The sequence below is a fragment of the Aspergillus japonicus genome (genome assembly GCF_003184785.1).
Source record: "Aspergillus japonicus CBS 114.51 unplaced genomic scaffold BO86scaffold_2, whole genome shotgun sequence".
Taxonomy (NCBI): Eukaryota; Fungi; Ascomycota; class Eurotiomycetes; order Eurotiales; family Aspergillaceae; genus Aspergillus; species Aspergillus japonicus.
In genome coordinates, this window is record NW_020291639.1 from 374,198 (window position 1) to 401,908 (window position 27,711).

At 51.3% G+C, this 27,711-nt stretch overlaps 9 protein-coding genes and 1 non-coding gene across 10 annotated transcripts; 3 read left to right on the forward strand and 7 right to left on the reverse strand.

Annotated features, from left to right (window-relative positions):
- Nucleotides 1-2: 2 nt before the first annotated feature.
- On the reverse strand, nucleotides 3-1,475 carry BO86DRAFT_384871 (Mpv17/PMP22 family protein). The gene is made up of 5 exons (XM_025670978.1): nucleotides 1,013-1,475; nucleotides 905-959; nucleotides 733-838; nucleotides 315-620; nucleotides 3-204 (listed from the first exon to the last, which is right to left on the reverse strand). Exons 1-5 carry the CDS (start codon nucleotides 1,021-1,023, stop codon nucleotides 137-139), a joined length of 546 nt encoding a protein of 181 aa, XP_025532757.1. The 5' UTR covers nucleotides 1,024-1,475; the 3' UTR covers nucleotides 3-136.
- A 1,077-nt stretch (nucleotides 1,476-2,552) lies between these two features.
- BO86DRAFT_374836 (glycoside hydrolase family 76 protein) lies at nucleotides 2,553-3,838 on the forward strand (the record flags this gene model as incomplete). The annotated part of the gene is made up of 3 exons (XM_025670455.1): nucleotides 2,553-3,025; nucleotides 3,098-3,206; nucleotides 3,260-3,838. 3 exons carry the CDS (start codon nucleotides 2,553-2,555, stop codon nucleotides 3,836-3,838), a joined length of 1,161 nt encoding a protein of 386 aa, XP_025532758.1.
- Nucleotides 3,839-3,911: 73 nt separating this feature from the next.
- BO86DRAFT_73586 (NACHT domain-containing protein) lies at nucleotides 3,912-9,184 on the reverse strand. The gene has a single exon (XM_025677620.1). It carries the CDS (start codon nucleotides 9,101-9,103, stop codon nucleotides 4,358-4,360), a length of 4,746 nt encoding a protein of 1,581 aa, XP_025532759.1. The 5' UTR covers nucleotides 9,104-9,184; the 3' UTR covers nucleotides 3,912-4,357.
- Nucleotides 9,185-11,048: 1,864 nt separating this feature from the next.
- Nucleotides 11,049-12,299, forward strand: BO86DRAFT_384875 (glutathione S-transferase family protein). Its single transcript, XM_025670979.1, has 3 exons — nucleotides 11,049-11,659; nucleotides 11,729-12,051; nucleotides 12,102-12,299. The coding sequence occupies exons 1-3, from the start codon at nucleotides 11,306-11,308 to the stop codon at nucleotides 12,202-12,204; spliced, it is 780 nt and encodes a 259-aa protein (XP_025532760.1). The 5' UTR covers nucleotides 11,049-11,305; the 3' UTR covers nucleotides 12,205-12,299.
- Nucleotides 12,300-13,290: 991 nt separating this feature from the next.
- Nucleotides 13,291-14,599, reverse strand: BO86DRAFT_351996 (phytanoyl-CoA dioxygenase family protein). The gene is made up of 4 exons (XM_025669455.1): nucleotides 14,261-14,599; nucleotides 14,120-14,208; nucleotides 13,593-14,060; nucleotides 13,291-13,540 (listed from the first exon to the last, which is right to left on the reverse strand). Exons 1-4 carry the CDS (start codon nucleotides 14,439-14,441, stop codon nucleotides 13,406-13,408), a joined length of 873 nt encoding a protein of 290 aa, XP_025532761.1. The 5' UTR covers nucleotides 14,442-14,599; the 3' UTR covers nucleotides 13,291-13,405.
- A 1,221-nt stretch (nucleotides 14,600-15,820) lies between these two features.
- On the forward strand, nucleotides 15,821-17,507 carry BO86DRAFT_374839 (hexokinase; the record flags this gene model as incomplete). Its single annotated transcript, XM_025670456.1, has 5 exons — nucleotides 15,821-15,869; nucleotides 15,928-16,038; nucleotides 16,090-16,115; nucleotides 16,168-16,578; nucleotides 16,641-17,507. The coding sequence occupies 5 exons, from the start codon at nucleotides 15,821-15,823 to the stop codon at nucleotides 17,505-17,507; spliced, it is 1,464 nt and encodes a 487-aa protein (XP_025532762.1).
- Nucleotides 17,508-18,050: 543 nt separating this feature from the next.
- BO86DRAFT_73703 (putative MFS monosaccharide transporter) lies at nucleotides 18,051-20,940 on the reverse strand. The gene is made up of 9 exons (XM_025677621.1): nucleotides 20,317-20,940; nucleotides 20,214-20,266; nucleotides 19,891-20,163; nucleotides 19,746-19,823; nucleotides 19,294-19,689; nucleotides 19,183-19,245; nucleotides 18,847-19,129; nucleotides 18,711-18,796; nucleotides 18,051-18,662 (listed from the first exon to the last, which is right to left on the reverse strand). Exons 1-9 carry the CDS (start codon nucleotides 20,459-20,461, stop codon nucleotides 18,327-18,329), a joined length of 1,713 nt encoding a protein of 570 aa, XP_025532763.1. The 5' UTR covers nucleotides 20,462-20,940; the 3' UTR covers nucleotides 18,051-18,326.
- A 1,262-nt stretch (nucleotides 20,941-22,202) lies between these two features.
- On the reverse strand, nucleotides 22,203-22,283 carry BO86DRAFT_t26. The gene has a single exon. It is a non-coding gene; the product is annotated as a tRNA-Ser (tRNA).
- On the reverse strand, nucleotides 22,273-24,730 carry BO86DRAFT_352003 (Zn(II)2Cys6 transcription factor). Its single transcript, XM_025669456.1, has 4 exons — nucleotides 23,940-24,730; nucleotides 23,186-23,884; nucleotides 22,653-23,131; nucleotides 22,273-22,583 (listed from the first exon to the last, which is right to left on the reverse strand). The coding sequence occupies exons 1-4, from the start codon at nucleotides 24,677-24,679 to the stop codon at nucleotides 22,336-22,338; spliced, it is 2,166 nt and encodes a 721-aa protein (XP_025532764.1). The 5' UTR covers nucleotides 24,680-24,730; the 3' UTR covers nucleotides 22,273-22,335.
- A 1,537-nt stretch (nucleotides 24,731-26,267) lies between these two features.
- On the reverse strand, nucleotides 26,268-27,588 carry BO86DRAFT_428700 (MFS general substrate transporter; the record flags this gene model as incomplete). The annotated part of the gene is made up of 3 exons (XM_025675610.1): nucleotides 26,268-27,175; nucleotides 27,231-27,323; nucleotides 27,372-27,588. 3 exons carry the CDS (start codon nucleotides 27,586-27,588, stop codon nucleotides 26,268-26,270), a joined length of 1,218 nt encoding a protein of 405 aa, XP_025532765.1.
- Between the last annotated feature and the right edge of the window lie 123 nt (nucleotides 27,589-27,711).

Sequence of the window (27,711 nt, forward strand, 5' to 3'; positions counted from 1 at the left end):
ACAATCAAGTCCCTCCGATCTATACCATCTATAACTTACAACCAAGCAACACGAGCCACCATGTCAGTCATACATAAAGAACCCCTTCATCTAACCCCAACCCCAAACCCCCTATCCCTAGCACTCTACAAATTCCTCAAGCCCCAATCGGCTGCTCCTCCCCGCGCGGGGCATTATTGATCAAACTCATGAAACAATTCCACCCTACGTCCAAAAAGTCAGCAAACATCCCTGAAGATACCCCCTTCGCCCCTCACCCCAATCCCCCCATCCCCCCCTCAACCCTCATCCCAGGAGAAGAGAAGAAAACATACCAACATTCACCACATTGACCACCAACACCCGAAACGGCAGGGGCACCAGGAACAGATTCACGGCCTGCACGGCGGGCCACACCGTCCAGTTCGCGCGCAGCGCGGCCCCGTAACTCCGGGCCAGCTTGTCGGCGGGGCTCTTGCCCTCGAGGAGCGCCATGCTGCTCAAAAACACGCCGATCATCGTCGGCGCGAAGAGGAGCTGGTCGGCGCCGACGCGGGCGATGAGCGTGCTGCCTGCGGAGCGGAAGGCGACGCGCGCTTGCAGGAGTTGGTACCATTTTGTGGCCACGGGGCCGAAGATGGCTTTTCTTGTTGGTTAGCTGGGTAGGATTGAGGGATCTGGGGGAGGGTCTTGGGGAGGGTTTGGGGGAAGGGTCTTAGGGATAGGGGCAGCGTAGGGGTAACGCAAGCTCACCGCCGCCGTACAGCGCCATCCGGCTGCTGCGCATTACATCATATTCGGACAGGGGACGTTTCTCGATGGCGGTTTGCGCAAGGCCGTCGCCTAGGGCGAAGAGGGCCTTTCTCCGGAAATTAGCTTTGGGCAGTTTGTCGGGGGCTGAGAGCAGAAGGGGTAGCTTGCGTACGGCTGTGGTTAGACCCTGCGTGAGGTAGGGTCGTTGGATGAGACTTCGTTGGTACCTGGTTTGTCCGTTAGTTTCGGTGACTAGTTGGGGGATAGTGGGTAGGCGTACCAGGCGAACATTGTGGCTGTTCTGTCTATGAATCTTATTCAAGTAGGTCAAGATGAACAATTTAGGAGATATGAAGGGTGAAATGGAATTGAAGAAGTTGTTTTTCTCAAGAATGTGGAATGTTGGTCGGTTCGGCCAGGTTGTGGCGGATAGCCCAAACAGGAAATCGGCCCGCTGTGACGCAATGGGATGAACGCATCGTCCCGTGGATAAGTGCGATCATCGCGTGTGGCTGGATCTTGGTTGGAGAGATAACCTTATCTCTATCTGAGTGGGCAAGGGGAAGTGACGGAGTCTTGTCTATAGTTCACGTGTTAATGCGTACTGCCTTCTCCCAATGGGAGATTTGTGCAGTCTTGGCATTCACCGGATATCTTTCGGTTGAGTATATTTCGGTGTGGGAGAAGAGTGTGCCTATGACATCTTTCGATGGTCGATGATCATACTATGCTATGCTTTGAAGATGGCAGATGCATAGCTTCGCGCTAGCTGAGTCACAGCTCGAGAGGCATAGAGTAAGGAGATAGAGATCTAAGCGAAATACTTCGACTAAATGTCTGGTGGAAGTAGTTCTCTTGTCCTGACTACTCCTCACTTAAATCTGCTGTCAGATCAAGCATGTGACCACTAGCTATAAGGTTTCTGTTCACAGCAGACGCCATCAAAGCCCCCAGGCCAAACGAAAGTGGAAAGAGGGGCGACAAGCGAGACATGCATCCTAGACCATCTTGGCATCTAGCAAGACAAAACCAAGGTCCGAACCGGTCAGCATGAACGAAGTGCCCGACGCTTACCATCTGAAACATTTGGGCCGAGATAATCGACATGCCCCAAGATGAGACAGAAAACACCCAAACAACCACAGATCACAGGGTCTCTACATTATACCCCAGTTCTCGGCAATCGGCACCGCCTGGCTCAAGCGTGCGAAGCTCACCCCTGACGGCCCGCAGCGGGGGTCAATAGTTCGGAACCCTTAAAGGGGTCCGATTCTGGCGCCAACGCAACAACCGAAATTGTGTCTTTCTCGGTGATCCAATCGCAGTGTCAGTCTTGCTTTGGCCCCAGATGCAGGGACCCTAGCCTTTTCCTCTTTGAGCCGCTTCCTGACTTGTTCATCTCCACCTGGAAGAACTGTTGTGCAACCGTTTAGGCAATCAGGCAGTAAGACAGTAGCATCCGCCTATTGCTCTGCCAGAATTGGCACACGCTGAAGCGGGCGTCTCCCGACGCTTGGCTCGTGGATTATAACTTAAGATCTCTGGGTCACCCCGGATGATTCGGTTCCTGCCATCCTTCCGCCATCCTTCCGCCACAGCTCAGATTCTCTCACGGTGCCTGTGAATATGGCGAGAAATGCTTTCCAGTACTTCCTAGAAGCGGCATGTGCTGCTAGGCGTGTTGCGGGTACCGTGTCCGCCATCGAATTGGACATCAACAATGAACTCATGGTTTCAATCAATCCGACTCTTGTTTTCCGCTGACATATCGACATTCAGAGTCCGTCAAAGATGCAGCCGCCACCGCCGCATTCAACACCATGCAGCACTACAACGGTAACAAGACCGGGGAAATTCCGGGCGTCATCACCAGCCTCTGGGCCGAGGGCGGCGTTCTCTTCAACCTCATGATCCAGTACTGGTACTTCACCCGTGACGCCTCCAACAACGCCGCCGTCAGCCAGGGCATGTACTGGCAGATTGGCGACAACGACTACATGCCGTCGAACTGGAGCTCGCAGATAAGCAATGACGACCAGATGGCCTGGGGTCTTGCCGCGATGACCGCCGCAGAGCTGGACTACCGCCAGGACGTCAATCAGACGTCGTGGTTGACTCTTGCTGAAGGGGTGTTCAACACCCAGGTCGCGCGATGGGACACCGGCAACTGCGGAGGCGGACTACGCTGGCAGATCTGGCCCTTTAAGTCCGGATACACCCAGAAGAATGCCATCAGCAACGGTGGTCCCTTCCAGCTCTCTGCGCGGCTGGCCCGGTACACCCATAACCAGACGTATGCGGACTGAGCGGAGAAGATCTGGGACTGGAGTGCCGGCGTGCCGCTGCTGAACAACGAAACCTCGAGTATCGCAGACAGCACCGACGTGGACAATGGCTGTACCACACAGGGAAACAACCAGTGGACGGCCAATTACGGGCCGTACATCAGCGGTGCAGCCTACATGTACAACTTCGTAAGTCGGCCCTTGCAAGCCAGCTAAAGCAAAAGCAACTAACAAAGACGAAGACCAACGGTCAAACCAGCGAATGGAAGTCCGGTCTCGACGGCCTGCTCAACGTCTCGCTGGAGACATTCTTCCCTGAGAAGTATGGCGGCCTGATTCTGTCGGAAATCCTTCGTGAGCCCACAGAGAATTGCAACTCGCTCGAAGACACGTACAAGGGAACCTTCGTGTCGGATTTGACGCTCGCAAGCCTCGTGGCTCCGTACATCTCGTCAAAGGTGTCTTCGCGTCTGCAGGCGTCGGCTGTCGGAGCGGCGAAGCAATGCACGGGTGGGAACAACCAGACGCTCTACGGTCGTCGCTGGTACTCGGGCGAATGGGATGGGACGGGTGGGAGAGAGGAGCAGCTCAGTGCGACCAGCATCTTTTTCTCGAATCTGGCCGGCTTCACTGAGAAAAGCGTGGCTACTGCTGCCGCGGCTGCCAATCAGACTACTGGGTCTAATGGCACGAATGGGACCTCCGCAAACGGCACTAGTGTCCCTGTTGCCTTGAACGGTGCTGGAAATTTGTCCCAAGGACAAGTCGGTGTTGTTACTGCTGGCGTTCTGGGAGGCTTGGTATCTACTTTCGTACTTTGACTTTGTCAACCAGTTGTACGAGATAGTCACTTGGTCTCAACCAGTATCTGTGGGCAGGGAGTGGATTTGCCATGCAATGGCTGCGAAGAGTACCAAAACAACTAACATGACACTGTTGTCTTCTTTTTAGTCAATCTTAATTCACCCAGCTGGTGTCAACTTCTGTCTCCTTGTTCGGTAAAGACTGGGTTTCTGGTGGCTCTTATGGCACGAGAACCGCGCATATCAGAGATTGCGGACGCATACTAGGCATAGCAAAGCCCGGGTCGTATCTTACACGTCGGCTGACAGCGTATTTCGAGGCCCTTCAACAGCCCTTGAATGAGACGCATCGTCTCATGATAGTGATGCTGAGCGTCGAGATTGGACATAAAATCACTCTCTAAAGAGCTCCTGAGATGACCCTTCGGTTTGAACCTGGGTTTGTCCCATATGCTTCAAATGCAGTCAAATTGTCTTATCTCGGAGAATTTCGTCAGCGTGTATGATCTACCAAGGTCAACAGGACGGCTCATAATGTTAGTCCTCGATCTCTGAGTCGAAATCGCTATATGAGTCAGAACCCTCATCTAGGTAGCTAGGGGATTTTTCCCTCTCCGAACCAGAACCATTCAGTATACGAGCTCTAGCCGCCTTCGCCGCGTTCACGACAGTCTCCCGCTGGAGAGGGGTTGACAAATTGATGCCGTAAGCACGCTCGTGAGTGGTAACCCGAAGTGCCTCTCCATCAAGGGAACAGGTCCATCCGTGATCCAGGCTTTCCTTGAACCAGACCTCGAACAGAAATCCCCAATGCTTGCCATCGAGATCCCGAAGCACTCTGTCGAATTCATCCCGCGTTCGGATAACTTCCTCAAGATTTCCAGCCGTGGACCGTGTGAGGACCGAAAGCATGGCTTGCAAGACTCCTTGACTGAGATGCCTTTGCGATTTGAGACACTTGACGGCAGTGAGCCCAAACCCCGCACTCCCAGTCGCCAGGATCCGGACCACGGACTTCAGGATACCTTCCGATAGTTCCGGTTCCTTAGTCAAAGTCTCTAGCACAAAGCCCGTAGTCTTGTGATCCAGATATAGGTCAGCCAACAGAGCCGAGATGGGCCCCGTGGCATACTTCGGCAACCGAGACTGATTGGCGAGTATATGACATGCCCGAAGCTCTAGTTGTTTGTTTGAATGACCCAAGAAAAGGATCAAAGATTTCAGAATGTCGTCACTCAAGTCATGATAGCATAGAAGGATATTTTGGACAAGATCTCCCGTCACGTCATCATCGTGGCCCCAGAATCCAAGCAATACTTCCAAAGCTTCGTCTGAGAGATCAGCGTGCTGGGAATATACTTGAAGAATCTGTAATACAAGATTCTGTTTCTCCGAGTCTGTATCTTCGAGAATGGACATGAGATATCGCATCCAAGACTCGGGAATTCGTTGACGCCCGATGGCTTTTGCAGCTGCGATCCTGACTTCGGGGGAGTGCTCGTTGTCAAGGAACGGAACCGCAGCTTCAACAATGTGCTCCGAGCTGGCGCAATGTTTGCTCCACAACTCCATGGTTTTTATCTTCAATACATCGTCCTCCTCATTCCTCATACGATATTCCAGAGTGTCCAAGATATTGCGTGGCAAAGATTCTTGATACCCCAGGACGTGTACAGAACGCTCTCGAATACTTGCATCATCATCACTCAGAGCCCTTCGTAAGGTATCTAAAACAAAGGTCCTGTCAGAGAGTCTGAAGCAAGCTAAGATGACCTCCAGCCTCACGTCTCGATCATCATCGTCCTGGAGAGCCATCAGACTCGGGATGATCTCGATGTTGGTAGACAAATGTCTCCCAAGTATTGTCGCCGCAAACTTCCTCAGTGATGGTTGTCGAGCCTTCAGCAGCGATACGAGCTTCGTAATACTTGCCTTCGATAGATTGCGCTGCCATAGTATTATTTTCGCTGATTCTGCCACTGAAGTTTCTGTTGCTGCGGTCCGGGCTAGCAATGTATTTATGAAACATTCAGGTGCCCCATTCCAGTCCGTAAGCATATAAAAATTTGGCGCTGTCCACGGTCCTGCACACTCCATCATCTGTAACAGAGGATCTGACCAGACTTTATTATGCATGGTTAAGACAGAAAGAGCATAACCTACTATTTCTTGAGGGTTGCTGGAGTGCACAAGCTCTGCCACCTTCTGGACAAGTGACGATGACACCTGAGCACGTCTCGACAAATCATAAAGAACTCTCGTCATGCGGTTTACATCCCGTCCATCATCCAGGATGTGCTCTAGCAAATGCTCTGGAAATTCCATTTCGTGACACAATTTAATGGCGAAAAAATCACTGTGTGCCTCCCAAGCAGCCAGTAGCTCTTCCTCCATAGTTTGCTTTATTCGCTGCAGAGCAGGGCTGAGAAGAAAAGGTGTCATCTCACTAAAACAATGCATCAAGACGCGAGGATGTGCAAGCCCAAGTAAGTCCTTTGGCTCGCTATCCAGTACTTGCATGAATTGAGTGAGCCTTTCTTGATTCTTGCTGTCATAGAGAAGTCCGGCTGTAAATCGCCACATGACACTGTAGCGACCGTTATACTTCTCGCGTTGTATAAAGTGTTTTGCATCCAGATAACGACACTCGGCCGAATTCATCTCAATGCAAGCCAGCGGTGTATCAGTCAGCCAACAGTGCACAAAGTAATGAGCAGCGAAGAACTCTTGAAAAGTTAAATGGATGAAGTGGTAGGTTTGGGGTTGGTGATTGTCCGCGGAATGAGCGGTCCGGAGAAATGAGAGCTCGTTGAGCAAGTTATCTGATTTATCCGCCAAGCCAGGTAATATCGCGTATGATGTTATTCGATGTTCATGTGTGAACTCAACAATGTTGTTGTATAGGCCAGTAAAAGCAAGATTCTGGATCAACTCGATATGGTCATGCATGTTGTGTTCAATTTGAGACCGGAGGTAGATATTACCACCCTCACTTTCACTCAACTTTCCCAGAAGAACCATGTCTTTTTTCCATAATCTGACTTCGATTGCCTGATACAAGGCAGTCATGGTTCTAATGTTCTGCGATAGGAGTCTCTCGTTCCAAGCGAAGCATAGCGCATCCAACTGAATAGGAATCTGGAGAAGACTTTTTATCAACCAGTGACTGTTGATGAAATGCTTGATCTCCGTTGCAGATTTTTCGTCCTTGCCAACGCAGCCGACAATTTGGTCCACGTAGGCTTCTACTTGCTCGGAGCGAAAGCCAGTCGTCTCAAGCTCGAGATCAAAGTCATAAATCGATTTATCAAATCTTGCATGCGGCCTGGAAGTAACGATGACATTCGGGTAGTTGAGAAGATCAAGTATCTGCTGAGATTTGGCAAGATCCCCACTAGGAGTCTTCACACCAACAATTTCATCGAAGCCGTCCAGCAGCAACAGAGTTCTGTTGTCTGTATGGTGAAAAGTTGTACCCAGTAGACTGGAGATGAAGTGGTCTTTCTCCGGATGATTTGACCAAACCTCATGAAACAGAAACTGATCTAGACTAGGCTTGTCTTTAAGCTTGCGTAATGGTATCCAAAGCACTCGCTCGAAGTTCCACCGAGGAAATTCGGCGTTGATGAAGTCGTGAACAATCTTTTTGCATAGGGTTGTCTTTCCCACCCCAGCACGACCTCTTATCAGGATGCGTTTTGGAGCTTTCAACTGGTTGTTTTGCGAACCTCGGTGGCTTCTCAGTTCGCGAATATCATAGAGATCTTGTAATGCGATCGCCTTCCCCTCGGGCGGAGCTTCAACTTTCAGACGCTTCTTGAGGGAAACTTCGAAGGCTTCCTGGTTTTGTCGTTCTTGAAAAGGTTCTACGATGCCAAGGTTGATGTAACAGTTTGCAATATCTAAAATGTCGTTTGAGAGGCGTAGTATTTTGAGCCGATTCTGCTCCAGGTAGTATTCGGTCAATGCCGCATCAGCATAAAATCTTTGCGCTTCTATGCACTCGCGCCACGCATCTTCTAACAAACTACCCCCGATGGCTCCTGTCGTTTTCGGGTCGAAAGGCTTTCTCACTTGCGGTTCGCTCTTTGGTTTCTTTATAAAGCATAGCGGAAAGGATTTCCGGGCTCTTGGTAAGGGGTGTTCCCATCCTTTCTGATCAAACGTCTCTGAAATCAGGTTGATCCACTGCTGAACACGCAAATTCTTTGCCTTCGTTTCCTGCAAGGATTTCAAGTCGAATGTTGCGTTGACAACTCGGATGATCCGATCCATTTTCCGTTGACCTCCCAACAAGAAGCCTTGTTCAAGTTGGGCATATAATCCGCACCAGAACTGCCAGCTATCCCCACAGGGAATCTTAGGTAACATAAGTTCAAGGGTGTCAAATGAGCTGCCGCCGGCGATGATAAGCATACTAGTGTACCGAAGTATGCCATACCAGAGCCTTTGATGTGGAAGTCTTCGGATGTTCTCAACAAACACTTCATCCATCTTCTTCCTAGCTTCAACTAGTTCTCTGCCCCCGTCATAGATTCTTTTCAAGAATTCAAATAGTTCCATCAAGTCTGGTCCCGCGTCCAGTAGTTTTTCCAGATTCATGGCTGAGACAGCCCCGGCAGTTCTTGCAGCCACTGCAATGACCTTCCCGCTGTTGCTCCAGAAGATGTCCCAGGGACCTTGGTTGTCTGAAATACCTTTGAGCGCTTGGTACGCGTAGACTGCCGCTTGAGCCAAGCGTGGCTCCTCATGGTCCTTCAAGTCTGCAAGTAGTTTGAGAAGTGGGTCTCGTAGAGAATTTTTGTCGATTTCGGATGCTTTGATATCTAGCGCGACGTCGAGCAAGGCGCCGAGCGTATAGCACAGAAGGTATTGAGCTTCCAATGCATTCTCACGGGCTTTGTAATCCAGCCTCTCACGCAATGCATCAACTGTCGCATAAAGCCCATCGCGCGAGTAACCTTCCGACTTGTTGCAAAGGAGAAATACGAAGCTAGGGAGAAGATCCCCGTCAGGTGCGTTACCCTTTCCGGCGTTGTCCACGATCGCGCACGAGAAGACTTGTGCCAAGTGGTGGTATTGTCTCTGAGTCGTGGCTCGTGACAAACGTGACGCTTCAATATAGTAACTTGGACGGCCCTTATCACAAAATCGGCCGACCATCTGCGAGATCAAAGCACGCAGCGCCGACTTTTCCTTCTCGTCGCATGTGGAATCGCCTAGCCGAGATGTGATCTCGTCCACGGTTTTGGGTCTCGAAGGACAGTGCAACGCAGCCGCCATGCTTAATGATTACCTTCAAGGACGTCTTTCGTTCACAAGAGATTGGGAGGCATGGAAGAGGAGCCTTTTGCAAGAAAAAATAGGCAGGCTGCTTAGCTGCTAAAGCGAGGCTGTGCGCTGAGGCTTAGCAACGTGCAGAGACCCCTGCTAGTCCGCTGAAATGCCCACGAATCAGCATAATTTACTGACTAGCTTTTGCTGATGGGCGCGTAACTTACGTTGACTTGAGTCTTGATTTTGCATGCGTACAATCGCAATACCGCTATTTATTCTATTGCAATATCTGGGATTTTGAGAGCGCTGAATATCTATCAAACTCCATAGCAACAGCTTGCCAGTGCCAAAACCCTCCCCGCCGCTGACTGATCTCATCAAGCGATTATAACATGTTTCGCAGTCTGTCAGAGGTGTAAACTCCCCACCAGTCATCTAAGTGCTTGGTGGTGCATTTCTGACGTTTAGGGTCTTGTGCGCCCGCTGCTCGGAGAACGAAAGCACAATCCGCGTGGCCTTCCCGTTCGGCCTAGTGGAGGACCGTCCATCCTTGGAACCCCGGTCTATTGACGTTTGCGCCGTGGAACAATGAGGATCTGAATCATATCTGCATGGCCGTAGCGACAGGCGAGATAGGGGGGTATCTAGTCGTGGGAGGTTGCTGTGTCGATCTCAGCACCGGAGTGTAGAAGAGATACGGCTTGTAGGTTTCCATGACGGGCTGCAAAACATGAAGGGCGGATTCGCCAGTGTCGTTGCGGTGGTTGACTAAACACCTAAGATGAGGGCTCTTTGAATGAAGTTCATGTCGCATGTTGTGGCTATTGTGGCTACGGCTCGATGAAGATGACGGTGTGTGCCGTCGTGGATCTCGCGGATAAGGTATTCGTCGATATAGCGTGATGTGAGGGTGGAGAGCGGGCGGCAGACAAGACGGGAGGGAAGGAGATCTGCTTTGCTGAATAGCCGATTTGATTTAGTAAAAGCTTGTCGAGGAGAATACCAGACAATCCGGCAGAAGAAGGTAGATTATCTCAAGTGGTAAATGGCTGAGGAAAGTCATGGTTAGTACTAGGTTTTTCAAATCCTCACATGGCAACCTGCGACGCTTTATTTAGTCGGCTTGAGCTGTATTGTCGTCGGTAGAGCTTGCCTGTTCGGTTGATAAGACAGTACGGCAGCTACCAGACTGCGATAATTGCTAACTTAAACGAGAGAAGATATATCTAGCCCTCGCATGTCCGCGAAAGGAGAGCATTTGCTGAGGTAAGTTGGCGGAACAGGGCTGGCTGAAGCTGAGTATAGCTACTTCAGTCTCCCGCTCGGGCCTGCGTTGGCCTGATGATTCTGGGAAATCATTCAAGCAACTCGGTCTCCACCTCACAGATTCTTCAAAAAGCAAGAACAAGAATCTAGTACATCAGAATGTGCTTGGAAGATCTGTGCCGTGGTCCATTGTGCTGCTTCCATACACGAACATGTCACGATCGGCTCGTGTCACCGATAAGGAAAACAACAGCCAGCATAGCTTTAAAGTTCCTGATAGTGCGCCGATACGACTCAACCGCAATCTGAACTCTGAAAGCTCTAGTTCCAAAGTTCAGAAGAAGAATATATAGAAGGATAAAGACTATGCCAAGGTGGATATCTGTGGGAAAAGAAGTTAACAAGAAGCAGTACCCTACCCTCCCTGGCCACGCCAATTACAACTCGCAGTGAGTCTCAAAAACCGTTCAAAATCCAGAAAGGATAGTTCATCGAGTTTGGGAATGGTATATAGACTATTCTGTGTGATCTAATCAGTAACCTATGATCTTGAAGATCTCTTCCATACATACGCTATGGTGTTTAGATCTCACTCAAAAATCTTGGTGGGTTGTATTCTGGTTGGCTAGGCAGGTACGGCAGGGTAGCGTCAAGGCAACAGCCCTCCCAACCTTAGGCAACCACCATCAAGCACGCACTGCCCCCCGACAAACGACATTGTGTGTTGTCTTCTATAGCTCCTTGAAGCTTAGAAGCATATCCTGCCGCTAGGATCTCTTCGCTCTTTCATCTCCCAAGAAAACAGCAACTCTGCGATCCTGCGATCCTTCTCGGCTACTGCGGACTCAAGGCGCCCGACTATAAGACGCCCAACAACCCAGCGACAAAGACGACAATAAGCTTACCTCTTCCACCTCTCCGCGCCACAACCCACCCCTCACGATGGCATCCAACCAAGCCCCCGACATCACGCTCTACCGCGGCTTTCCCTGGCCCGGGAAATACACCTGGTCCCCCTTCGTCACGAAGCTCGAGGCGCGTCTGCGCTTTGCGGGGATCTCGTATCGCACGGACGCCGGGTCACCGCTCGGCAGCCCGCGGGGTAAGATTCCGTACGTGGACATCACGGACCGGACGACGGGCGCAAAGACCACCATCTCGGACTCCGCTCTGATCACTCGGGGATTCATCGAGGATGGTGTAATCACGGACCTCAATCGCGATCTCGATGCGGAGAAGAAGGTGTTCGATGCTGGGGTGAGGGCGCTGTTGGAGGACCGCTTGTATTTCTACCTGGTACACTGCCCGCTTTTTCTTCCCTCGTCGATTGCCTATAAGAATGCGATAAACTGATCCAAGCGACAGAATCACGAGAAATGGATCGAGAACTACTACGAGATGCGGAAACACGCCCTCAGCGCGCTGCCGTACCCGGTCAAGGTCGCGGTGGGATACTACATCTACCGGAGACAGAGGGAGATGCTGTACAATCAGGGCACCCTGCGATTCACATTGAAAGAGCTGAAAGGATTCAAGGAGGACGTTTGGACGAGTATAAGCGAGCTGCTGGTGTCTCGCAAGGCCCAGAAGCAGGGTGATGGGCCGTTCTGGGTGCTGGGCGGCGAGGAGCCGACCGAGGCTGATGCGGTTCTGTTTGGGTTTCTGGCCGCGTCTTTGGTTTGCTCTGCGTAAGTCTTCTTGACCTTTAGCATGGTCGATTCTAATCTGTGGTGTCCAGCTGTCCGGAAACTCGGGCGATCTTGAGAGGCTTACCTGTGGTGGTGGAATATGCGCGGCGCATCCATGACCGCTACTTCCCGGATTACGCTTGCTGGGAGTGAATGCCCGTTTGACGATTTTGATGATCCATGTTGTTCTTTTCTATTGTCATCTACGCAGTCTAATCTAAGTAATGCCAAATTATCTTTCAAATTAATTCCTGGAATGAAAATGCTTTGACTCAAGGCGAGGTACTATATGTATGTACGGGGCAAGGGTAGCCCGGGGGATGTTGGTGGCTGAGGCGGCGCTCATAGGATCCAAACTCACAGCGAGAGAGTATAGAAAAGAGCAACTGGGTCACATTTGTACCGCAGAAGTTTATCTATGTTGGTTCCTCGGACTCACCCACGCCCAGCAATTTGAGGAGGAAAAGGGGCGCCGAGAACATCAGCACCAAGAAGGAACAAGGGAACAAGTAGAAGAAGCAGATCACGAGCAAGGTGCAAGCTCCTTCAAATGCAACTAGGTGATGACTTTGGACAGCCAAAGTTTCCTGCATTGCTGTCGTTGGGTCGAGAGTATCCTCGTTGATGTACAAGATCGGCTTCGGAAAATGTGGTCTTATGAGCCTATAAACGCGTTGATGGTAGTTATATACGCATTGACGGCAGGCCTGAGATTGCATAGGGAACAGCACTCCCTAGTTAGCTTCTATTGGTGTAGCGGCCTTCTTACAGATACAGGCATCTTTGCACTTGCTTGAGGGACGAAATGGTTTGGTGGCTGTGAGGAGAAAGATTTGAAAAGTTCGAATATTTTGCATCACGAATTCAGGAACGGTGGGTGTGGTCATAAAGAGGTAGAGTTCAGGTGAGAATGACTTCAAGTCCGGCACCCATACTTTCTTACCGGCAGGAAGGCATCATTACCCTCCGTGCAGGATTCAGCTGTTTTTCACATTCAGCTGGTGCTTGCCAAAGCTGAGCTCTGTTCAATGCAGTCGTCTTCGGAACGTGTTAATTTCGGAGGTATCATCTCCACTACCTTGACCCGTATTGCATATTATATTAGTCTGGCTCACTACCATTTGCCATGATCAACTAAGGATCTGTGTCTTTTTACATCAGGCGCAATACAGTTGATTCGAGATATTCCGAGCATACTCGAGCGCCAGGCGCAGGCGCAGGATACCTCTCATAACCAGGCTAGGTTCACATGAACTACATTAGCATACCTAACTACACCAGCCAACAGCCCGGATATAACTGACAAGTCTGACCTTTACGAGGTTACCAAAAGCGCTCCAGCCGGTGCAGGTCATCACAACAAGGCATCGGGAGAGACAAGATCAACCCATCCTAGATTCGGCTCGGACTGCTTCCATCCCAGCCGCTGTTGCACCAACTTTGAGTATGTCCGCACATCTTCGATCGGATACGAAAGATAAGATATTTCCTAGATTCAGAGTCAGTCGCTCATCCGTGAAGTAAGCCACTTTTTAACGTACCTCTTGACGATAAATCCCGCTGCACATGAACATAATGTGCATCATGCGTCCCCCTGAAGACTCGAAGAACTCTCCACCTCCATGGTAGAGACTGCCCAACATAATCATAGCTTCGCCGGCCTGTAATTCAGCATCAACGAGGCCCATGTCGCCGTCAGGGCCGAAGTCCGGCTTCTCATCGCCCCATAGATGGCTACCCGGGACCACGCGCGTGGCTCCATTCGCACGACGAGTATCGCACCCGGGCACAAACAAGCCTAGAAGCATGTCGCGATTCGCGTGGTACGCATCAACTCGAGCATGTCTGGCATGATGGTTCTTATCGTCGCGATGAAGCTTCTGCGCCTTCGCCCCTGGTCGGATTTCCATTGTGATGGCAATGGAAAGAAGCGGGTGAGTGACATTAGTGGACGCCTCGTCGCCGTACCAGTTGGTCGTCGTGATCGCGAGGAATTCTTCCGCTAGGTTCTACCAGTGTGTTAGAGCAATCTCCCTTTTTCTGTTTGACGTGGCAGGATCTGTCTTACCTGGTACAACGGATCGGAGAAGAATTTCTCGCGCACGGTCTTGCTGCGCCCGATGAGACGTGTGCAAGTGCGAGTCCCGCCATTGAGGGCTGTTGTCTGTCAGATTATACAGCTAACGATGGTACAGTACAATCAGCTCACCACCCAGCTTGCTCCGTTGCTGTTCTTTCTCCAGCCACGGTTGGACTTCCTGCCTTGCTTCCTCTAATGTTTTCAACGTGGTAAAGTCCTGGACTATGACACACCCATCGCGTTTCAGGGCATTGATAAAGTCTTCCCTAGGTGCAGAGTATGGTAGGCGTTGGATGATAGGCTTGGTCATTCTCGCGTTGAATGTGGTTTTCAAAATCGGTCAAGCGGAGAAAACCACGAACAGAAAAGAATTTTCTAGAAGATGCAGGCCCTTTGGAAAACATTTCAAAGTCAATTTGAGGAGGTAAAGAAGTCATGATGATCGTGACCCAAAGTTCGTTGCAGCGATTGCAAGAGGGGAAATGCTTATCTTGAACCAATTGCTGTTGTGGCTGTGGTTGTGAAAACCAGAGTGGGGGTCGATCACTGGCTGACTGACCTCCGGCCACCCCACGTTTCTTTCCATTTCCACATATGCAACTTTCCCACCTTCAACTCCTCAGCCTACCCCATGGGATCTGAACTATATCATGAAACAGCCACTTCTCCAATCATCCTCGAGATGAGTGCTTTTCGATCCTTCGTGTGTGCCTAGATGCTGTTTTCCGTGTCGGGCTTCAAGGGTATACGTGTTGCCTGCGTCTACGAAAGCCGAGCTACAGACAAGCAAGCGCTTGATTTACAGTGCGACCTCACTCTCGCTTCAACTAATTGTAGCACACATTGCACCTCTGCTAACATGTTAATCGTTTTAAATAGCACATCCAAAGCTAAACCTGCATGAAAGCTCGTGTCAAAGCTCGCGAAGCTCGACTTGCAGCCAGCGTCTCGACATTCAATGGCCTGATGGCGAATCATCCCAGGAAGGTCCAGGGTTGTGCCTGATTGTGAACCATCCAGAAGGTCTGCCCGGCCGCGCGGCAACAGCGGCACACTATCTGCGAAGTACTGTCTGTGCTGTACTCCGTACATCGTTGATAACCACCACCCAGCCTCGGCAACACCGGAATCATTCTGCTTCCATGACATTCCAGTGCTGTCACGAGATCATCCCCAACCAGGAATGCAGAATGGCATCGGACCCCTTCCACTAATGCGAGAGGTAAGATAATCGTCATGCGGCCGAAGCCGACTGCTCCCAATGGCAACAGTCCATCCCGAGTTCCGTATCCACATCGGGCCGACGTCACAATTGGATCAAAGCGAGATTTCGCCGGGCCAGCCCTGACTCGGCGCCCCACAGGTACTGATCGCCAACTTTTAAGTTGGCCTGCACACTTCTGACTGGCTGAAAGGTGACCCGACACATGGCCTCTATCCGGACTGCTCTCCTCCGTTCAATTGTGTACACGGTACTTGCCCTCCTTCTGGAGGGCAGATGTCATGATGGGGTCAAATCCTTCCTTGGGCTGCTTGCGTAGGATAGATATGCAAGGGCCTCTGCCCCTCACCCTCCTCTTTAAAGAGGTTTATATAAGACTGCGGATGTTTCTATGTCCGTCACTGTTGACAAGAGCCATCATCTCACCGATTCTAATCCTCAAAGTTGACCCCGCACACTAGATCACAATGAAGGAGGCTCAAGGAGCTTGTGCCTCGGCTGCACCTGTCTTTCAGGGTAAGCGCCTTTGGTAGCGGTGGTTGATGATTGGTCCCGGTACTCACACAAACAACAGAGACCCCAGATAAAGTGTCGCAAGAGGTGGAGCGTATCGCGCAGATGTTCACCATCGATGGAGACTCTCTTCGGCGCATAACTGATCACTTCGTCCAAGAGCTTGAGAAAGGTCTGTGGATGCCCTAGCGGTGTCGCATGTCCACTTACTAACCCAGGACAGGCCTCGGCAATGAAGACAGCGATATTGTATGAGAATCATTCCTCTTCACCATGCATCCTGCCACTGACAGTATCTCAGCCTATGAATGTGACGTGGGTGATGAACCAGCCGACGGGATACGAAACAGGTTCATATCTCACCGTAGATATGGGCGGTACGAACCTTCGCGTCTGCAACGTGACCTTGACCGAGGAGAAAGGAGGATGCGAATTGACGCAGCACAAATTCAAGCTCCCCAAGCACATGAGACAGTGTACTGCAGATGAGCTCTGGGCCTTCATCGCCGACCGCATCCAAGACTTCATTGAGGAGCAGCATCTCACACCGCCCGAGTCGGAGAAACTTCCCCTTGCCTTCACATTCTCTTACCCCGTCACTCAAGACAATATCCGACACGGCGTCCTCCAACGTTGGACAAAGGGGTGGGACATTTCCGGTGTCGAAGGACACGACGTGGTAGCACAGCTGGAGCAAGCTCTTGAGCAGAAGGTAAGGAGCCTTTGTTTTTGTGCCACACTTCAAAGCAACGTCTTTTACTGATTATTACACAGAGCATCCCCGTACGGGTCGTAGCGCTGGTCAACGACACGACCGGAGCACTAATTGCATCCGCCTACAAAGACCCCGACGTAAAGATCGGCAGCATTCTGGGCACTGGCTGCAACGCCGCCTACATGGAAAAATGCGGCCGCATCCCGAAGATCGCCTCCCACAACCTTCCCACCGACCAGCTGGTCGGCATCAACACCGAGTACGGCGCCTTTGACAACAGCCACAAAGTCCTCCCGCGATGCAGGTTCGACCTCGAGATCGACCGCGCCTCCCCACGGCCGGGACAGCAGACGTACGAGAAGATGGTAGCCGGTCTCTACACCGGGGAGCTTTTCCGGTTGATCATCGTTCACTTGCACGAGACCGTGGGCTTTTTGGGTGGTTGCGATCTTCAGAATCTCCGTGACGTCCACGCGATGGAGTCTTCGTGCCTGTCGCGCATGGAGGAGGAGAACGCGGCCGCGGAGAGTCAGATGGCCGAGACCCGCGCCATGCTCAAGCAGGAGTTCGGGATCGAGCCCACACTCCAGGAACTGAGGACTTGCTGTAAGCTGGCGGAGATCGTGTGCACGCGGGCGGCTCGGTTGTACGCCTGCGGCATTGCCGCCATCTGCAAGAAGGAGGGGCTCACGCGGGGTCGTGTCGGGGTGGATGGGTCGGCGTTCAGCAAGAACTACCAGTTCAAGGAGCGGGCTGCTGCGGCGTTGCGGGAGATCCTAGAGTGGCCGACGGAGGAGGATCTGATCACGTTCGTCCCGGCGGAGGACGGCTCGGGGATCGGGGCTGCATTGATTGCGGCGCTGACGGTGGGAGATCACGGGTGTCTTTCTACGACTGACAACGGCACACGATGTCATATTCTCTAATTCCAGCAGTACGCATGAGCGTTAATAGCATAGCATACGAATTTATCTAATCAGAAGAATCACTCAAATATCTACACTCGGGCCCACCTTGGGCCCGTCCACCGTCCTCTACTCGATGAAGAAGTACGCACGTAAATCTCGGGTACAGTATTTCCCCAGCGGTCTGTTCCATGTTGCTCCAGTATTTACGAGAGACCCGCAGTGCGGATCCCTCAGGGGAGAGGAAGCTCAAAAGAAAGCTTCTACGATATATATACGGGACACATTCGAAGCACGTACGCCACCTCCCTTTCAACCCTACGCAGTGGTGTAAGGCGATTTGAGTACACCGAATAATCATGGATCGATATCGGAGTTACCCCGTAAAACCGACAGCATACCGAACTTGGAAGGGGTTCTCCGCATGGCGGGTGTAACCGCCGCCCACGGGGAAGACGCAATGAAGAATCCACGAGCAAGCCGCTGACGAGCACGGGGCTCATCTTCTAGGTGGTTCAAGCCTCAGGCTCCCTTTCTGTAAGTGGCTCTGACTGAAAACCAGGCTGAAAATCAAGGCTATTCAATGCTCATTAATTTATGACTAAGGTATGTTCTGTGACCCCGGCCTTCAATTCCGGCTAAATACATCCCTCGATTTAACCTCAGAGAGACCCTGCGCTACCGAGTCAGCCCTGACCGCTCGTCTTCAGCCCCAATGTAGCCGCCTCCCGGGATCAGCAAGCCCTCTTCGGTAAAAGGAAGGATAATTAGATTGAATGGACTGGCTCTACCGACGCCATCCCGTGCACCGGACTACACCGGCACCGTGCAACTGCCGGCTTACGCTTCGGTAGTGTGCGGTGGCACGGGAGCGTCGTCCAGATGCACCGTCTTGGTGGTCATCTTCTCCGCGGATGCGTCCATCTCACCATGCAGCAAGGCCGTCAGACCGATGTCGCGGTCGATCTGCTGGCGGAGGGCCTCGTCTTCGGCGGCCATGCCCTCGGATCCAAAGACTTCGTCCATCTCCTCCAGGGTGCGGCCCTTGGTCTCGGGCACGAAGAACAAGACGTAGAGGAACCCGATCACCGTCAGGCAGCCGAAGAAGATAAAGGTTCCATAGGCGGATCGTGCAATAAAGGGGGAGGTTGCCAAGCCGACGCCAAAGTTGTTGAGCTAGCAGGAATTAGCCAAGCTCTTGAAGAAACAGGTGAGCATACATACCCAGTTGCTGCTACCGCCAAGACTGACTCCCTTGGCACGCATGCTGAGCGGAAAAACCTCCGATACCACAATCCAAGCACAGGGACCTAGCTGGCTGTTAGAATTACACCCATTGTATCAGGAGACCAGGACTTACCCCATGAATAGGCAAAGTTGATGATGAAAATCCACACAAATGCCACGGTCGCCCAGCCCGCACTGCGGTGGCTTCCAAACTCGCCTTCGTACGTGGCGATAAGTCCGGCACAGATGAAGTGGCAGATTGCCATGCCTGCAGCACCAGCCAATAGAATCTTCTTGCGACCGATGTTGTCCACCCAAAGCACTGCAGGAATGGTGAAGACAAATTCGAAGATACCAGCAACGCCAGTTGCGAGGAGGTTGGTAGTGTTACCGCCGAGTTCAAGTTCTTTGAAGATCTGAACATCACGGTTAGTTATATCGATTCCTATCTTCGACGGAAAATACTTGCCTGAGGCGCGAAGTAGTTAATCGCGTTGATGCCGTTCCATTGTTGGAATGTCATCACAAGACACTAGATCACAGTCAGCTTCGCTCCGGGTACGCAAGGGGTCAACCGTACTGCAACAGTGGTCCGCTTGAAGAGTGACTTGTCCGTGACCAACGAAGCATAATCCTTCACACCAATCATGAATCGACTCTTGAAGGAATCGTCTTGGTACTGAGGGTACTTTTTCCTCGAAGTCTCTTGCTCAAACATCTTCAAAGACTTGATTTCGAGGTACTCGATGCGGACAAGTATGTCATCGGTTGAGGCATCGCGCAAGCGGGCCAAGGTGCTCAGGCACTCCTCTTCGCGGCCAGTATTCATAAGGTGTCGTGGTGACTGAGGCATGAAGAAGACCATGCCGAACGCTAAGATGATGGCTGGTAAGACTTGGATGCAGACCGGCACCTCCCAGGCCGCTTTGGACTGGCCATCGCCGGTGCCACCAATGTAGTTGGTACCATAGCAAATCTGCTCTTGTCATTAGTGCCAAGGACCAATGACGAAAGTTTATGGCTTTCACCTACCCAGAAGCTGACCATGATTCCGAAGGTGATCGACAGTTGTTGCACAGCGACAAGAGAGCCGCGAATCTCCGGTGGTGCCTGCGCCAGTCAGTTCTGAGAAGCAAGCAGCATTTGGTTCAGTCACCACGATCGGCATAAAACCTACCAGTTCAGCATTGTACAGTGGCACAATCATACTCAGACTACCCACTCCCAGACCGGTCACGAAACGACCACCGAACACGTAGCTTGGGTCTTTGGTGCATGCCTGCACAATGACACCGGCACAGAACACAATCACAGCCACAACAACCGTGAGCCGACGGCCCAGCGAGTCCGCGAGATATCCGTTGGCCAGAGTACCCACCCAGGCACCCAGCTCCAGAATCGACGTAAGCATGCCTTGCGCAGTACCGGTCTGCTCTGCATAGTGTTGGGTCTGTATCCGTCAGAACGTGTCACACGAGGAATAACATATTTGGTGCATACCGCGAGAATGAAAGAGTTCATCGTAAGAATGCCCGAGAACATGCCCTGGTTGTCTGAGAACAATGTAAGTATCTTCACAACATACTCCAGACGAAGTACCTACAGCCATAGACGAAACCACCCAGCGATGCAAACAATGCAATCGAAAAAGTCTTCTTGCTGCTGAGCAGGCCGCGCCATCCTACGCGGTTGCCCGCGAGCTCGGCGCGCTTGCCTGAGATAGCCTCAGCGCCCACACCAACAGCCATCGCGTCTTGTTATGTGGTCGTGAAGTGAATGCTGGCTATTGCGATGAGAAAAGAAGTCAATACAGACAGCACGAAGACGCGAAATACCCCCGGAAATGGTATGAGGAGAAGCTGGGTGATCGGCAAGCGGGGAAGAGAGGGGCGTGGGCTTTATAAATCGATCTGCGAGCCCGTACACTCCATGGGGGAGTCACGTCTTTCAGATCATGTCGGTTTCGCTGCCTGCATCTTCCCTGCTAGGAAGTTGCCGGTAAGCGTATGCTTCTGGATAGATGCAGCGTCACCGCATGTCATGCGATTCCCTCGTGGCCGGGTATATCGAGGCTTGATTGGGTCCAGCATTTAGCCTGACTTTCGGTTAGGTCTCGACGGTTGTCTCCGAGTGCCACTCGAAACAAGGCATCTGCAGCTCCTTTCCTAATCCGTAGGCGTTAACAAACCCCACGGGGGTGTTTGTGGTCGGGCGGGTTTGGTGTGGTTCTCGGCCTAACCCCGGACAGCCGGGATAGCCGGGAGCGACTTCATCCACCCGCGTCTGGGGTCAAGCTTTTCGTGTAGTACAGGGTTTCAACAAGCTCAAGCCTTCAGGCTTATTCGGCGGCGTGGCAGTTGCAATTAGGCCTCAGCGAAATTTGGCGGCTAATGGAGTCAGGAAAGGAGAGATAGAATGTCTAGGCGGGGAATCCCGCTGGCTAGGTCGGGGAGAGCAAAGGAGGGGAAATGCGGAGCAGCCACCCTCGGACGTCCATCGCATTTAGCCGGAAATGCCCAGTTGGACGATAATCAGCCCACAGGACTCGGCCCCAGTTTCTGAGCTCCAGTAGATAGTGAAGGGTCTCCATCGAATCTCATTGAATGAGGATCGGCTTCTGGTTCTCCGCATTGAAATCCCTTAAGATGTAGCAACAGCACGTGGTGTATCTGGCATATGATACCGGTCTGCCCCAATCGCATAATCTCACGTCTCGAATCGTTCGCAGCCGGTCAATATTGACTCATAATTGCCTGTATCCGCAGGTTCCGGTCTTGCGAGTGAAGGCCAAGACCTGATCAGGACGAGGATTAGGCTGTGTGCGTGCCGTGCCTGTAAAGCGCGTCCATTGCGCATGCCGAGTCTGCAGCACGGTGTTGGGGGCGCCACATCCGAACTATTCTCTTGCCGGGTCATCCAGAAGCTTCTCTCGGTCGGACTTCCTGAAGATTTCATTGTCCTTGTCTCATGACTCGGGAATTGCATGCCTGGTTGACGGCATGGCTGCGTCTGTAGTAGATTGCGTTGTTGTAGGTGGGAAGGAGCGGAAAGACTAGCGTTGGCAGGCAGGAAGGATGCCCTTCCCGAATGGGACTCCGCAATCACTTCCGATTTGAACCATACACCGCATAATCTAGTGGACAGTCATGCTAGCGACTAGAATACGCTGAGTATGAAGTATCGGTTGAATGATAAGATATTTGAAGCCATTCTGAAGATTATTATATCTCATGGTTTTCCCGCGTCTCGTAAGATCGCTGGCGGGATACATTGCCGTGCCGTCGAACATATATCTTGAACAGGCGGGCAGAAAACAACGTTGAAAATAAGAAAAGCTCACAGTCATGCAAGGTGGAATAGTGTATTTATTTAAAGAATCAGCATACAGACTTTCCGTATGCCAACAGAGCAACCCAAAGATTGAAACTACATTAGATGATGATAGTTTGGGGAGAATGCAGCAAAAAGGAAAAGCCGAAAAAAAAGAAACGACACCTGTGAGATTCGAACTCACGCGGGCGAACCCACTGGCTTAGCAGGCCAGCACCTTAACCACTCGGTCAAAGTGTCTAATTATTGAAGAGATTGAACTGACTATTTACTATATAGTACCGTAAATAAACTACTCCCTCTCAAGAATCTCCTTGACATGCCTCGGCAGGTAGTAATTTCTACTCAGCCCGGCCCACAGCGTTGCCTCCAGCCTAACGAGTCCTAGACATACCATCGAAGAACTCTGCTTCTGATTTCGCAGTTCATTTCGCCAGAGATCTACAAGACGTTTGGCGCGAAGAGCGTGGTCTTGTGTCGGTGCCTGCACTAGAAGAAGGATCAGGAAATTCGAGACGGTCGCAAAGCCGATACGGGACCCTTCGCTGTCAGCTCTATCGTTGTTCATGCAGTTCAAGAACAATGACATAACGATAGGGAATAACATACATGAGTACCAGAAGCCTGAAGTATCACCATAGCCAACCCGCATAACCATACGGAGCATCTTTGCTGCACAATTTTCGGCCGCTTGGAGCACCGCACTTCCACCTCCATTCTCTTCTGACAAATCGATCGCCAATGATGGCTCAAATTCGTCCACTTCGAATAACTGGTTGATGAGATCGTCGAACTGATCCGCGAGCCCGGGTATTGCGTGGGTTTCCTCATACAGGGGCGGCGGAGCGGCAGATCGGACCATCGGTCGTAGTAAAGCGCGAAAAACGAATACCTCTAAGAGGATGCAGGCGAAACGAAGGCAGCCCAATTGTGAGGAAACCCTCTCCATCGTGTTTGTAGGACGAGTCTGCTGGCGAAGAGATGCGGGCAAGTGCTCTGACCACTCTTTCAACTTCTGGAGAAGAGGACGGGCGGTCTCAAGCGTTGCGTGGAAATCAGAGCATAAACGCTGTGCTGACCTGAGCGCGCTACACAGAGAAAATGATCAGCATCTAAGCCGTCCACAATCTGGAATGACCTACTATAAGGACTGTTGCAGTTCATCCGCGATGCGAGACAGGCGGATGAAATGCTGGAACGGCTGAGCATACCAAACCTCATGCGAAGAGTTACAGTCGGTTGACGGGGACTGCAAGGCATCACGAAGACTATCCGAAACTGAAAAATCCTCTTCCCCCAAGTCGGTTACGTCCCATTCATCGTTTCTGATGTAAGACGGACGCCCCATAAGCAAGCTGCGCCATTTGTCTTCAGCGTACATCGCCCACCACAACCGACGACGTATTCTCCGCTCCCACGCCGGCAGACCCATTGGTTTGCATTCCAACTGAAGTCCAAGCGATGTAGCAATACCCACGAGCATACCCACGAAAGACCAAACCGACACGCTGTCAGCCACCGCGCCCTCCGTGGCACTGATGGGTCGGTGAAGATAGAGAATCCCTGCTTGTAATGTAGCTAAACGAGGAGTGTGACTCGCCTGCAAGACAAGTGCTAGGACCATGCGCCATAGTCGGTCAGTTGAAGGTAGAGAGTATGCATAGATGAGACAGAGATAATCGTCGAACTTGGCGAATGGCAATGCTGATGCGTAGATTGCAGCAAGAAGACATACAGGTGTCCTCTGAAGCGTACTTGGGTCTGGCACAGTACCAGCTGCTGCGAGATCGAATTGCGAGCAGGACAGAACTGGTAGTGTCGGGAATACGAATCTGAAGAAACTGTAATCTGATCAACAACTGCTGAAATAAACCAAGAGATCCGAGCCCAGCTTACAGTACAACCAGCCTCTGTCCACACTCCTGTGAAACAAGGCTATCGAGCTCCTCCCGCGTAAAGCTCGAGCTAGGATACTCTGGGCTCGGTTCCGAGGACTCATAAAGCCGATCGGCAGTCACCAGAAAATGCACTGGAATCTTCTCATCCAGCGGAACACCACCTGCGTTCCGAAAGTGCACTTGGTGGGACAAAAGGAACCCCTTGTCGTTGAACTTGCAGTGTCTCAGCAGCCACGGATCTGACTCTCCCGAAGCGCCAATGACTTGGTATGAGAATCCATCCAAGCCATCGAGGGTCTGAATAGTTTGGTGTGCATGCCTTTCGACGAAGGGAATCGGCGTCTGGGTGTGAGTATTGACAGAAGCCGAAGGGATCTCCGTAGGATCAGGGGCAAATAGGTCCAATGGCGGTGGATTGGTCGACAAATGTGCCGGATGCGATTGCTGAATTGACGAGACTTGCTCAGGCTGTGTGGAATTGATGGTCGCCACTTGTTGTGTTGGTGATGCGCTCGACCTTGACAGCGCGGCACCACGGCGCCGGTGGAGAGGATACGCAAAAGAACAAGGATAGCCAGCAGTCAGACATCGCTGGCAACTGCTGTGACTGTCGACCTGACATCGTAGTTTCTTCCGACGGCATTCGTCGCATGGCGGATGTCGCTTGGACCGGTATGGACGGGAACTGTTCGTTCTACAGCGAACGGCATTGGTCGAATGCAGAGGCTCTGGCTCCATGTCACCTAGTTCGGGTGCAGTTGAAGGGGAGATAAACAGAAACCGATGAGGGGAGCAAAGTAAGTATACGTCGAGATTAAGAGCAGGATGAGCGACGTTGGCCGAGAAGTTCGGCGAACTCGTCGTCTGATTCGGCTTCCGCTGGAACGGACCGCCGAATCCTCGGTTCATGTTGTCGGAAGGCGCGGACCTTTTGAGTTATTCAGCAATGACTCCACCCAAGGCATTGTTGATTGACGCTCAGAAAGAAACTTAACAATTCTTATGACGAAGGGCATGCTTGCTTGACTGGATATGGTTAAGATGTACGGGTGGAGGCTGTTAACAATCAACGCCTGCGGACATGCTATTGTGACCGCTTTCGCCACGTTAAGAGATATCCAAGATGTATTGATCAGACTCATCAGGAAGTAGGAATTATAGAATACTAGGTAGACTGAAGCGAAGAAGAACTTTGGAAGTACTGCAGTTGACGTGACGATGAATCTTCAACCCATTTCTACCATTATCGTGGGTCCACGATGGCCAAGAACCGAAGAATGATAATCGGGTCTGTTCAATTCATGGATGGTAATAGATAAGTGATATCCCAAGATCCGAGTACCAAAATCTACCAACGGTACCCATTTCCCCGACAGCAGGAACCAAAGCATTGATCGCCTTTTGTCGCATTAGCCCAGTAATATCTCTACAATGAGTACGGGTATTCGAACCATACATACCATTGTACGGCAAAGGAGTAGACAGCTTGCGTGCTTGGGTCTGCCATATGATAATAGCCATGTCTTTTTCATTTCTAGTCATCCAAGTTAGCAAAGCGTATCCAAGAGTAGAAAATAGCTTACTCATTATTCAACGTCGCTGTGGATGAAAGGTCATGGTATATGGGCCTACTATCTGTGGCGTTGTTCGAGTGACAAAAGAGAAGACGAAATCTGGCTTTGATATTGATTGCGCTGTCTTTGAGAGTCATGTTGCGAAGATGATGATAGAAAAGATGTGACGAGCGAACTTGAGCACTGAAAGAGGGTGAGACCGGATTATATGTCTGATATGATTCTGGTTAAATGCAGACCATGCAGTAGCTCACTGACAATTTCCGGCAGGAAACGATACAAGGGGATTAGGAACATTGTCGAGTCGGCGGACGAATAGACCAGAACATGGTTGCCAGATGCAGCACAGTGCTGTCAGCCAAAAGGTACTGCTGCTATAGCTTGCTGACCTGAATTCCTGCTTCGCCGAAAGCTTTGGCTATGCATTATTTCGCCGAATGAATCCATGTCGGGCTGCTTCGCATAAAGCAGACCTAAGTTCTGTCTTGAGACCTGAGAAAGTGAGCATAGTTACAAGCTTGCTTTTGTCATAGAATAATCACGGATAATGACTTGATACACCTGAATCCACAGAACTAACTATACAAGCCTAACGGTTCTTCTTGATTCTGTAACGGTATCTATATCTACATTATCGACAACCATCTTCTATCTTCCACCCTAGATTAACCGGCTTCATATGATTCGACTTTGACATGTATTTTTGAGTATGCCCACGCATAAAAGAGGAGATCAAGTGTTCAGAATTGCCTTCAGAACCTTGTCCTGAGAGCCCATCCCGCACAAACACCCCGAGCAATAGCGAAGGCCACGGCAGCAGCAGCATACAACACACCTCCAAACACAATAAGGCCCCAGTAGTCACCTTGGTCTTGCTGCTGTATTGCACCCGCAATTGGAATCCCAGTTAGTGTCCCTACACTGGCAATAGTGAACGTCGTTCCGGTCCTCTTGCCCAGGTCCTGCGTCTCACAGATTTGCGAGATACAAACTGGTGTGAGGCTGATCGCAGCACCGCTCCAGAAACCAAAGAAAACTGCATAGCAGACAATGGCAGCGATATTGTCGCCAGAAGCAAGCCATAGAGCCAGTGTGAGAGCCGCACACACGATGGAGGTCAGGACCATCACGTTGAATCTTCCAATTCGATCGGCTATGAGGCCAGGGAGGAAGCGTCCCGGGACGGCGCCTAAATTAAGAAAGACAATCAAGGCGTAGGAAAGTCTGTCGTTCAGTCCGACGTGAATTGCATACGAGGCAATATAGGTGATCGGAATGAAGACAGCAAACTCCACAAGGAATACTGCTATTGCGATGGCGGCGTATTTGCCGTCCCGGAGAGCACGTAGATCGACAGATGCGCTAGCGCCTTTGCTGCGAGGTAGGCGGGTTTTCAGCGTGAAACAAGCGATCAGACAAAGTATAGCAGAAAGAAGCGCAATGATGCGAATCGCCCAGGCGAATCCGATTTTGGGCGCTGCGAACAGAATGATCAAGGGGAAGATGACTCCTCCTAGGCCACCAGCGGTGCAGGCTATCCCGGTCGCATAGCCTCTTCGTTTGTCGAACCAGTGTCCCACGCAAGAGACTGTCGGAGTGAAGAGAGTGCATGCGGAAAGCCCGCCTAGGACACTGAAGGATAGGAATATCTGGTAGTACTCTTACTTCTGTTAGCTGGCTGGGATTTCTTGTCAGGGGACGCAAAGCAAGGCTACCTTGACTGAAACTCAAGCAAATCAAAGCCACAACAATCCCAATCGAGCCTGGAATAATGACGTAGTTGGGTCCATAGGCGTCGAATATTGGTCCTAGTTGCTGCTCAGTACCAGCTTGTCAGAACGATTAGACAGACCTACCAGCTTGCGCTCCAGCAGCATACAGAAAGAAACCATATGCCCCGAAGATCCAGCCAATGCTCGACTCAGAGTACTCCACAAGCTGGTGCTTACTCGTCCATGCATGCAGGATACCCAGACTGTTGAGGAGACCCATCGATGGGATCATGGCGCACCATGCTCCAAGCACCACAGACCACGCCTCAAACCCTCCCTCAGGGTATGTGGTGCCTGACATTTCCGCGCCCTCAGGAGCTCTCCGAAGAGAATTTTTGCGTGATTTCCCTAGCATGGGGAATTGGTGGTATTGGGGCCGGGTCGGGTGCGAGGTTCTGAGGGTGCAAAATATCACGGACTGGCC